The sequence below is a fragment of the Polypterus senegalus genome, chromosome 18, assembly GCF_016835505.1.
Source record: "Polypterus senegalus isolate Bchr_013 chromosome 18, ASM1683550v1, whole genome shotgun sequence".
NCBI lineage: Eukaryota > Metazoa > Chordata > Cladistia > Polypteriformes > Polypteridae > Polypterus > Polypterus senegalus.
Window position 1 is genome coordinate 52104211 of NC_053171.1, and position 12062 is coordinate 52116272.

At 37.6% G+C, this 12062-nt stretch overlaps 1 protein-coding gene across 4 annotated transcripts in view; it reads left to right on the forward strand.

The window, feature by feature from the left end:
* The window catches only part of pcnx1 (pecanex 1), a 171304-nt gene that overhangs the window by 30308 nt on the left and 128934 nt on the right, over positions 1 to 12062 (forward strand). For all 4 annotated transcript variants that reach the window (XM_039741440.1, XM_039741437.1, XM_039741438.1 and 1 more), the window contains exons 3-5: positions 5352 to 5457; positions 6144 to 6183; positions 11329 to 11418. In XM_039741440.1, coding sequence (XP_039597374.1) covers positions 5352 to 5457; positions 6144 to 6183; positions 11329 to 11418 — 236 coding nt within the window. The remainder of the gene's footprint in view (positions 1 to 5351; positions 5458 to 6143; positions 6184 to 11328; positions 11419 to 12062) is intronic.

Consider the following 12062-nt stretch of genomic DNA (forward strand, 5'->3'; position numbering starts at 1 on the left):
TTAACTGGAGGCTGTATAAAGAACAGTTAGATCCAGTGAACACAGCATTGCAGTAGTCTATCCTACTAGAAATAAATGCATGAATTATTTTTTCAGAATCCTGCTTATTTAGGAAATGCCTTAATTTCCCAACATTTTTAAGATGGAAGAAACATGATTTGGACAACTTTATACTGTGCGCTTTAAATTACATGCTAGAGTCAAAGAAAATTCTTGGATTGCGGGCTGATTCAGTAAAATTAATGGTGTTTCCAACTGAGTTAAATGACAAAATATTGTTATAAACAGTGTTATTTCCACCAACAATTAACATCTCTGTTTTCTCAGTGTTTAAAGATAGGTCATTCTCATCCATCCACATCCTTTAATTCACTAACACAACTAATTAAAGACAACATCGGAGAAACTTCATTTGATCTAAATGAAAGGTATAACTGGGTGTCATCTGCTTATAAATAAAAATTAACATTGTTTCCTAAGCATAGATCCAAGTGGAAGCATGTAAAGTGAAAACAGTAAAGGTCCCAGTACTGAGCCCTGCGGGAAACCATATCTCACTTCTGTGTATAATGGAGTACTTTAGCACATTTCTGTACATATTGGAATCGATTTGATAAATAAGAACTAAACCAAGCGAGCACAGTGCCTGTAAGGCCAACATCATTTTCTAGCCTGTGCAGTAAAATAGAATGGTCAATAGTGTCAAATGCTAAGCTGATTGCGGACTACTTTTTCTAGAATTTTAGAGAGAAAGGGTAAATTTGAAATAGGTCTATAATTTTTAAGTATGTGTGGGTCTAGGTCTGACTTTTTAAGTAATGGTTTAATGACTGACACTTTTAGTGCATCAGGTACTGTGCAATACAATAATAAACTATTGATAATGTTTAGAATAGGCATATTGCATTTTTTGTTAGTTTTGTTGGCACTGGACAATTAGTGGGTTTCATTTTTAGAAATTAAAGTTAAGACTTCCTGCTCAGTTACAGGATTAAAATTACTAAAGTGCTGAATGTGATGTGAGGCAGGGTCTGCTAAGGTATTATGCGGTTTGTACTGTGTTGCTGAGATCTGGGATCTTATTTTTAATTTTCTCATTGAAGAAGTTCATACTGTACTGCTAATATCTGTTGATATTTTGCACTGTAGATCTGAATTGCCATTTGTTAATTTAGCCACTGTTCTAAACAGTACCCAAGAATTTTTATTATTGCTATCTGTTATTGTAGAATTTTATGCTGAGCGAGCTTTAAAGAGAGCGCTTTTATATTTTTTAACACCTCTGTCCATGCTTTTTGAAAGAAATGTAGCATTGTTGTTCTCCATCTGCACTCCAGTTTTCGACACTCTAATTTAAGAGCTCGAGTGTTTTCATTAAACCAGGGAGAGTTTCAATGTGCTTTGATCACTTTTATTTTAAGGGGAGCCACTGCATCCAGAGCATCTGTCAAGGTCACATTATAATGTGATGTTAGCTGATCTGTTGTTTTGTGGAATTGTTTTCCATGTTTACATTTGATGTTAACTGATTCCACAGTTACCTTAACTTGCTCAAAGTATCTAAGTTTTGAAGCAGAATTACAACCTAGAATGTCACACTTTCTTTGTTTTAATCTGTGAGTGTAGGCCTAAATCAAATGTAATTAAGTAATGATCAGAAATAACTTCATTTAATGGAGTAATATTTAAATTTTGAATTTCAACTTTGTAAGTTATAATTAAATCTAATGTGTGGTTATGATTATGAGTTGGACCTTTGACAATCTGACAAAATCCTACTGAATTTAACAAATAAGTAAAACATTTGCTAAAAGTGTCAGTTTCCACATCAATGTGTACATTTAAAATCCCCCATCAATACTACGTGATCATAATTTATAGCCAAATCAGATAAAAGATTGCTGAATTCAGTCATGAACAATGAATATGGCCCTGATGGTCTGTAGACACTATAATTGTGTTCGAATCTGTTTTAATATTTAAAATGAATGCCTCAAAGGATGTAAAGTTGCCTAAATTTTTAGAAGTGATTTGCATTTTGTTACAATGAATTATTCCAAGGCCTCCTCCTCGACCAGAATCTCTAGACTTATGAAGGAACGATATTCATCTGTTGACGCCTCAGCTAGGGAACAGTGTCAGATTTACTAAACCAGGTCTCAGTGAGAAGACACTGATTAGATTTAGTACTTAATATAATATCATTTACCAAAACAGCTTTACTGCCAAGAGAGCGAATGTTTAAAACTGTATGCTTCTTTCTGAACTGGTAATATATTTTTTGTTTTAATTTGAAGTAAATTTCTATTACAGATGCCCCTGGTGGAGGGTCTGGTTTTATCCCTTGGTCTAATTATACACCTTATTTTTTGGTTATCAAGTAATTTAAGGTTTGCATCAAGACTAAATTTACTGGATGCCCCACAACAGGGATTATGGGTAACAGCTTCAGGATAGTAACAGGTGGGATAAACAACAGCCTGTGATTTAAGATCACATGACTGCGGCCTGGATGGTGCTCTAATCAGTCAACCAGGTAGTTTTGCTGCCAATATTTTTGGATAATACATAAGATCCCCTCCAGTTAGGATGAAGACCAACTCTTTTGAAAAATCCAGGCCTTTCCCAAAAATCATCCCAGTTGTTCATAAATGCTATGCTTTTATTTGCACACCAGGTTTCTAGCCAGCAGTGAAAGGAATGCAATCTACTATAAATCACATCCCCTCTATATAATCTTGGTAAGGGGCCAGTTACAACTAAATTCCGACATTTTCTTTTAGCTTTGGTGCATAGAGAGATGAAGTTTCTCTTTAATACCTCAGATTGCTGTAAATAAATATCATTAGTGCCGACATGCAGCAATAAGTTAGATACTTCATCATTGGCGACACGGTCCAATGCAGCCTCTATGTCAGAAATCTTGGCTCCTGCGAGGCATTTAACATTAACTGCTGGTTTAACATAGTTTGGAATTGTAACATTCTGCACTATGGAATCGCCAATTATGAGCCCTTTCTTATTCTCAGTTTCCACAGGTACGCTGCAGAGTACCGAGAATCTGTTCTGGGTCTGAATTGGTGACCTGGGTGCCAAGGGACTAAATTTTGGCTTCTTAGACCCCCGTTTTACTGTTACCCACTGTTGCTGAATTGGTGCTGCCGACTTTGGCCGTGCACTGAAGCTGAATCAGAAGTAGCTGAATTGTCTAAACAAACCAGGTTCCTAACACGGTCCTCCAATTCACATATTTTCCTGACCAACTGTAAATTAACTCAACACTTTTGGCAGGTGAAGCTGTCTACACTGTCGGCCGGAAAACCTGAACTGTACATGCTGCAGGTCACACAACATATAACAGTACCCTTGACAGGTAGAGAACAGATAGAACTTACATTTAGCGCTGATATCATTTTCTTTGTGTGTGGTTTTTTTTTTTTTTTTGCTGAATTACTAAGTGACCGTTGGCTTTACGTTTCCACCACCTGGTGAGCAAACAATTTGGAGTTTTACAGATACACACTAACACAGCTTTTCACTGTGTCCAGAAAGAGCATGGTTTTCTACCTAGCCCTAGCACACCAATTATGTCTTGCTTGATGACTGAGTGAGCATGAGAATTTCACTGAATATCATTGTCTTTAGACAAATGGGGGACTATTTTTGTGTAGAGACATAAATAGAACCATATCATGGCTTTCTTAGAGTTATAACAGGCAAAGGTGTACAGTACAAAGTAAATTATTGTTGGAGTGTGCGTTATGATCAAAAATCCATATCCTGGTGTAATTCTAAAATTCTGACTGTTTTGAGTAGACATTGCTATAATGTATTAGACAAGTATAGGACTGATTAATTGTGCACACAGGAGTGCCTCTTATCTGCCACTTTTCAGTGCTGTGCTAGTTAGATATATCTGAAAGTAGGTAGTCATCTCTCTAGAGACAAATAAAGTAGTACTTCATTCACACTCACTTGTCCACACTGCCTCCAACAGGCAAACTTGGCACAATACGCTGCTTCTTTCTGTCCTATTGGCTGTTTGCATCGACTTACCAATCAGGTTAAACTGCATATACACTCTGAGTAATATTCTTAAAGGGATACGGTCACTTATTGCACATACTGAAGTTATACTAGTCCACACACAAACACATTACCTGTAAAGTTTTCCATCTACAGTTTGCTGACTCATCACTAAGCCATGTTGTTTTAAATTCAAACAAAGGTATCCTCCTTATATATGTGAAGAATTTTCAGAAAATAACAAATACACTGCGGCATCATTCGATATATGTGCATGGCTGGGTGAAAACAGTCCAGAGCATTCCGGAATGGTGCATTGACTCAGCCTGATTATATAGTATCTCACAAAAGTGAGTACACCCCTCACATTTTTGTAAATATTTTATTATATCTTTTCATGGTACAACACTGAAGATATGACACTTTGATACAATGTAAAGTAGTCAGTGTACAGCTTGTATAACCGTGTAAATTTGCTGACCCCTCAAAATAACTCGAAACATAGCCATTAATGTCTAAACAGCTGACAACAAAAGTGAGTACACCCCTAAGTGAAAAATGTAATATAATAAAATATTTACAAAAATGTGAGGGGTGTACTCACTTTGTGAGATACTATATATATTTAGACTCTGGAAAAACAAGAAGAAAGCACAAAGCACACAGAAAAGCACTTGAAATTCACAACTAGTGCAAATGAAAACACACACAGAAAAACACTCTGTCTTGTATAAATATTTGTGAACACTTGGAACACAGGCAGGTACGTATTCTGTGTTCAAATATTCTAAGGCTTGTATAGCATACTGGGTGATGAGCTCTTAGCCACCTTGCTCAGCAGCAAGGTTAGAGACAATTTTGTCAGAAGACAGTATACCCAGCTGATTCTTCAGTTTATTTAAAATTGGAAATGGCTGCTGCTTGTTGGTTTCTTTGACAGCTTTTTGAGTTGATAATAACTACAGTATTTCTGTTTCTGATCAGTTGAATAACATGCAGATTTGTTTGAACATTTACAACAATTGCAGTCTGATCTTTCAGAACCTCTTTCTGTTGAGTAATGTGTTTTACATATGATAGTAGAATTAGGTGTAAGAAAAAATAAGTTAGAACACTGGTGGTTGATACAAAGATTCATTTCACAGCTGTATATAATTGAGCTCCACTAAAACCTTTTTTTTTGTTCTGGAAATTCTGTTTACTTTTTTGTGTTTCCAAAAATGTCCTAAAGAACCGTAAAATTTCATTGACAACTAATCAGAAGAGAAAACCAAAGCCAAAATCTTAAATCATTTTCTGTTTTTTTTCTTTATTTTTGTTTCAAGTGATCCTGGTGGGGGGATCGAAATGACTGATTTTATTCGTGAAGTTACTCCTCCAGTTGATTGTAGCTCAAGGAACTCCTTTGTAGGAATGGACTCCAGTAATCAGGTAATCACCCAATGCTTTTGCCTGGAGGACTTATTCAGGACATTTTTCTCTATAAATATGGAATGTCTGTGGTTTAGCAGCAGAGAAGTGAAAGCAAAGAGAACACTATGGATTTTTAAGGAGGGCTTTTCTTGAATTTCCTGATTTTGTCTGTCTTGAATTTCTTATTTTGCACTCATGTTTTTCACTATTATTGCATTAATGTGCCTGGAGTTAATTTGATTAATCTAACCCCTAAAGTATAAAAAAATAATAATAAATATTATTATAAACATTTTAACCAATAAAGCATAAAAATAATAATAATAATAACTTGGTCTGTACTGTGAGTAACTGAAGGCCCTTAGGGAGTGTAATTTTGAGGTCTGGAGGCGTGGAGTGTTAGATAAGGTCTTGCTAGACAATATATTGTGTTTATCCTTATATGCACTCTGATTGAACTTTGTTTGGAAGAAAATTCAATTAAATATGCCCCCTTCTTTTTGAATTAGTTGTCCCTACACTAATTTTTAAATTATGGTCATGGTCAAGAGTGGCCTTACTAATGACCTCTTCTGAGAATTTCAGTCAGAAGAGTTTTGCAGTTTTAAGTATTTTTTTTCAATCAATTAATGCATAATTATGGACAGTTGAATTTTATTCTTTGGTGTAATTGTTAATATTCATTTTTTTTTCCCTGATTATAGATTGCATCCTCACAGTGTGGTGCTACTATTAGTGCCAAAGGTAAGTGTTTTTATTCAGAAATTGATGGTTAGCATGCTGTTTTAATGATAAGGTTTATTTGTTAACACATAAAGCAATATGCAAAATTATACAGGTTATTGATTAACATTAAGTTATCCCCCTTATAATGAAAGTTCAGACGATTTCACATTACAGTAATTAAAAAAATTGATTTCGTTCATGTTTAAATTGCTTCTGCAGAGTATTTTCCTACAATAACCCTCGGGGATTAATACACAGTACCAAATACGAAAAAAAATAAATGAGCGACCTTACAAACACCTAAGGCAGAAGGTGGCATGGCTCTACCCAACTTTCAGTTTTATTACTGGGCAGCAAACATACAAGCTATGCCGGACACAAATAGATGAACATACACAGGCTTGGTCCGAATTAGAAGTAAAATCCTGCAGTACTTGTCCATGCTAGAAAAAATATTGCTCAGTTTCAAGGACTTGGACAACATTTCTGCAATATATAAAATTATTTTGCAGTCCGTCCCTTTCAAAGATCCAAGAGGACAATGGGAAAAAGATCTCTTAATCAATATATCAGAAAAGGAGTGGAAAGTAGCAATGCAGAGACTTCACTCGAGCTTCATATGTGCAAAGCATACAATTATTCAACTTAGAATTATATATCGAGCATATCTGTCTCGCCTAAAACTGTCCAAAATGTTTCCAGGGCAAGATCCAACCTGCGAGCGCTGCAATCAGGTCCCAGCCTCACTGGGTCACATGTTTTGGTCCTGCACCAAATTAACATTATTTTGGACCAACATTTTTAAGGCCTTGGTGTCACAATCTCTCCTAACCCATTAACAGCTGTGTTTGGTGTTCTTCCCGATGAGTTTAAAGTGGAGAAGGACAAACAAACTGTGATTGCATTCACTACACTTACAGACTTATTTTGCTAAACTGGAAGAATCCTAACTCTCTTCTTCTAAGTCAGTGGGATGCCGATGTTTTATACTATTTGAAATTGGAAAAAATCAAATATTCAGTTAGAGGATCTGTACAAAATTTTTTCAAAACCTGGCAGGATCTAATCAATAATATTTTAGATTAAGCTCTTAAAGCACCGAGGAAGCAATTATCTTTTTTCTTCTCCATTCATCTGTATTGGCCTCTTAAACTCATCAATTTAGGTATGTTTAAAAACGTTAAGTTTTTACCCCATTGGCCATGCTCTCTCTCTCTGGGGTGGGGTCGACTAGTTTTCAATCCTATTTTTTTGTAAAAGTTGATTGATTTGTATGGAATGATTACAGTAAAATTAATAAAATTAAAAAATAAATAAATAAATGTGGACCATTATTTGCGCAGTGCAGTCTGATGAAGAGACATTTTACTGTTTTTCTCCAAGGGTTTTTAGAAACTTTCAAGACAGAACACAGGCTGAGGTCCATATGTTAAATAAGAATGGCTGGTTAGCTTGATTGAATTTAAAAATGCACACATCACTGAAAAAAAATGCATAGGACTTGTGTCCCATCCAAGGCTATACCATGCATTGCATCCCCTAAAACTAGAAACCTAAATTTCTGTAAATTGGATTCAGTTTCATGCAGATTGTCTCTAGTTGCTACACAAGGATGGTTTTAGAAGTAGTTTCATTGAATATAATCTTGCTCCCTGCACAACTAATTTTCCTGGGTCTGGGTACATGGTTGAATGAACCTATGGCTAGAAGTGCTCCAAGATGGAATGGATGGATGGAATGTAGGGGATTTCTCCTGATGGCATCCAATTTTGCCATCATCCTCTTTTTCCATAACAGTTTCCATTGTGTCCAGAGTTCACCTTGTGATGGAGCAGGCTTTCCTGTTCAGTTTCTTCAGGCATTGTCCTACTTTTTTACTTGGTTTGCTTCCACAGGAGATCACCACACTGGCTCTTATGGACTGGTGGCACATTTCCACCTGCTTGCTTTGCTGCACAAATAAAAAGACATGAGTCTCCTTAGCAAGTCTGGTCTGCTCGGGCCCTTCTTGTCTAGCGCCACTGTGTTGTCAGACCAGTTTGTTGTTTATGCCAACCCCCAGGTACTTGTAGCTCTGCACCACTTCCATGTACTCCCTTTGAATGGTGACTGGTCTTAAAAGGCCTTTTGGCACATCGGAAGTCTGCCACAAGTTCTTCTGTCTTGTTGATACTGTGATGCAGGTTGTTGTCCTTGCACCACAAAACAAAGTCCTCCACAACTTCACTGTATTTTGACTCCTCTCCATTATTAATTCAGTCTGTAATGGAAATGTCATCTGAAAATTTCTGTAGATGGCAAGCGCATATTATGTGATATCATCTACTGTTATATTCTGCTCTGTACTTGTAAAAGTTTTATTTTTATACTGTATTGAGGATTTATTCTGTTCTGTGTATTGTAATTGTATTGACCCCCTTCTTTTTAACACACACTGCACGCCCAACCTACCTGGAAAAGGGTCTTTTTTTGAACTGACTTTCCCAAGGTTTCTTCCATTTTTTCCCTACAAGGGTTTTTTTGGGAGTTTTTCCTTGTCTTCTTAGAGAGTCAAGGCTTGGGGAGCTGTCAAGAGGCAGGGCCCGTTAAAGCCTATTGCGGCACTTCTTGTGTGATTTTGGGCTATACAAAAATAAATTGTATTGTATTGTAAACGCTGGTATTGTGTTTGAATTTTGTTGTGTAGAGGGCTAAACAGGAACGGAGACAGGACAGTTCCCTGAAGTGCTCCAGTATTGCACAACACCATTTCTGACATACAGTTCATTAGCCTCACAAACTGCTGTCTGTTGGTCAGGTAGTCCATGATCCAGGAGATCGTGGGAGCATCAAGATTCAAATCTTTGAGCTTTTTCCCCAGTTGATGAGGTAGAATGTTTTTAAAAACATTGGAAAACTCAAAGGACATTATCCAGACTGTGGTGCCAGGTTTATCCAAGTGGGAGTAGGCTGTGTGGAACATGTAGATAAGAGCATCCCCCACACCTATATGTGTCTGATAGGCAAACTGCAGAGGATCCAGAAGTTATGAAAGTTATGAATTATCTCCGCATTTCTTTTTTCTTCTCCATTCATCTGTATTGGCCTCTTAAACTCATCAATTTAGGTATGTTTAAAAACGTTAAGTTTTTACCCCATTGGCCATGCTCTCTCTCTCTGGGGTGGGGTCGACTAGTTTTCAATCCTATTTTTTTGTAAGAAGTTATGAAACCAGGGGTCATAGCTGTTTTAGAACTAGCCACTTAAAGGTCATCATGATGTATCAACTAAGCAACTGGTCTGAAGTCCTTGGGATCATTGGAGTGTCTTTTCTTTGGCATTGGCGCCACATGGGATGTTTTCCACAGCAGGGGAACCTTCTGCACATTCAGGGAAATGGAGAACATGTGCTGAAGGATCCCACAGAGCTGGCTGGCACATGTTTTCAGCACCCTAGGGCTAATTCTATCCAGCCCTGAAACCTTGTTTATGCCGAGTTTTCTCAGCTCTCTCCTCACTTGATCAGCAGATATGCATAATCCAGGGAGTGAAGGAGGGCTGGAGACCACAGATGTGATGTAATTGTAGGTTGTGTAGGGTTTAGATGGCATTTGGGATTCTGAGGCTAGCAGTGTTGGGGGTGGACTGGACTGACAAGAATGAGTCATACCTGTTGAAGAACTGATTCAGTTCATTACCTCTTTTATTGTTTCCTTCCTCCACATGTTTAAGAGCCTGCTTGTAGCTAGTGATATTCTTATCCCATTCTGCACTTTCTTCATGTTATTTTGTTGTAACTTGTGGTTAAGTTTGTCTCTAAAGTGAACGTTTCCCTCACGGAGCTTCTTTTTCAGCTCTGACTGCACCTGCTTGATTTCATTGTTATCTCCAGACCTGAAGGTTCTCTTCTTCACATATGGTGTGATCCATTGCTTGCTGTTGGGAAAAATGGTGCATTGTCTTTGTGAGGACTGTATTATCCACACAAAACTTTGTTGTCTGTGATACAGTTCCTCAATGTCCTGGCCATGTGACTCATAAAGCACATCCTCCTATGTTTTCAAAAGTATCCTTCAGACCTGCCTCAGTTGCCCATACCTGCATAGTCCTGGTGGTGACTTGCTACCTCCAGACAATGGGTTTATATGCACGTATGAGCTGTACCAAGTTATGTCCAATCAGCTTAAAGATGGCAAAGAGTTACATGCCTCTTTGTCATTGGCATGTAACGGGTCCAGGGTCCTGTTTTCTCTTCTTGTGCAGTCCACAAACTGGTAAATATTGTGAGGGTGGAGGAAATTTAAAGTTCCCAGTACCTGTGATGAAAGCTCAGGTATTGTCAGTAGATTGCTTTTTACAGAGTATACTGTGTCTGTTGTGATCACCGCATCTGCAAACCGAGGGATGTAAATTGCCAGAACATTTGCATGTGAAAATCTTGGCATGTATTAAGGTTGTAAGCCCACTGCGACCAGCTCACCATTTGGGTCGTATACCTGTGCTTCAATTGAAATGTGTCAGGGGTTGCTCCATTTTTCATTCACAAAAGAAGCAAGTCCGCCTGCTTTCTTCTTGATGCTTTCCCACCAGTTTCTATCCATCCACATGATTTTAAATCCATCCAGTGCAACTGTAGAGTCTGGTGTTTCAGCTCTAAGCAATATCTCAGTGAAGCACATGATACTTCCCTTTGGCTTCTGATCAGCATTGAAAGCACATCCATTTTATTCACCAGCGACCTTACATCTCCCATGATAATCAAAGGCAGATAAGGTCTGTACCTTCTTCTCTTGTTGTGGAGTTGGGCACCTGCTTTTTTTACCCTGATGTCTATGCTTTAGCTCTTTTGGCAGCCCGGCGATTAGATCTCATGTTCTAGTACACTGAGGGTGCAGGTCCAGCAGTCGCTGTCATGTGTGAGCGTGATTCGTTCTTCACATGTTTGGTTATCCAGAAAAAAAAAGTAATATACAATAACAAATACCAACACAGAGCTGGGATTGCAGGCAGCTGGAAGATACACTTTTACAGGATATATTGCTTAGAACTGAATGTACTTTGTGAGGTAAAACAATATTTATCCCCTTGTAAAGTGAACTAAATTGTTAATTGTATTTATTAGAGAGAACAATTATTCATGTTTTGAAACTACTTCTCAAACTACACATACTTTGTCTGCTGCAGAAGGAACAGAAATGGGGAAAACCTTGGATGATATTAGTTTGAGCCTGGCTCAGAGCTGCAGCTTGTGTAAGGATGGCAGTCAGGACCAAGGTAAGTAACACATTTGCAAATGTATACTGCTGCTTTTTCAAATTTTATTTTTCATACTATTACAGCATTATATGTAATATTAATATTTATAATTGCCTTTTTCTAAGTGGTTCGGAAATGAGTGTCATGTTAATATACAGTGGATTGTTTCCCTATGAATTTTTGAAGGAGGTATTCTATGCATGACTTGTTCATGGTGCTTCTTTGTTTACTTATTCCACTCTTCTTTACATTGAATGACTGCCACCTTGAACTACACATAAGTTATTACTTATGCTTCACAGATGCAGTGTTCATTGGTAAAATCTGCATGCTGTCTTCATACCAGCCTGTGTTTTCTTTCCATAACTCTAGGGTATATGGATGGGCTAGAGTGTGTGCAGGTCCTGTAATATTCTTGCCCCATTTAGGTGTGATTTTCTTCCTTGTGCTCAAATAGGTTGTGCCCGAACCTTTTTTGTAACTTTGTGAAAATATCTTCAATTGGTTAGTTTTGATTCCATGTGCCCTGTTGACAACTGTGGTGCATGTGTACAGTGTTTCAGTTTTTGCAGAGGTAAGATCACCGCATTTTGAAAGTTTGAATAGAAGAGAATTTACAGCATGGTAAATCATTACTGAAAGACATGACTGCTTCATAGTTC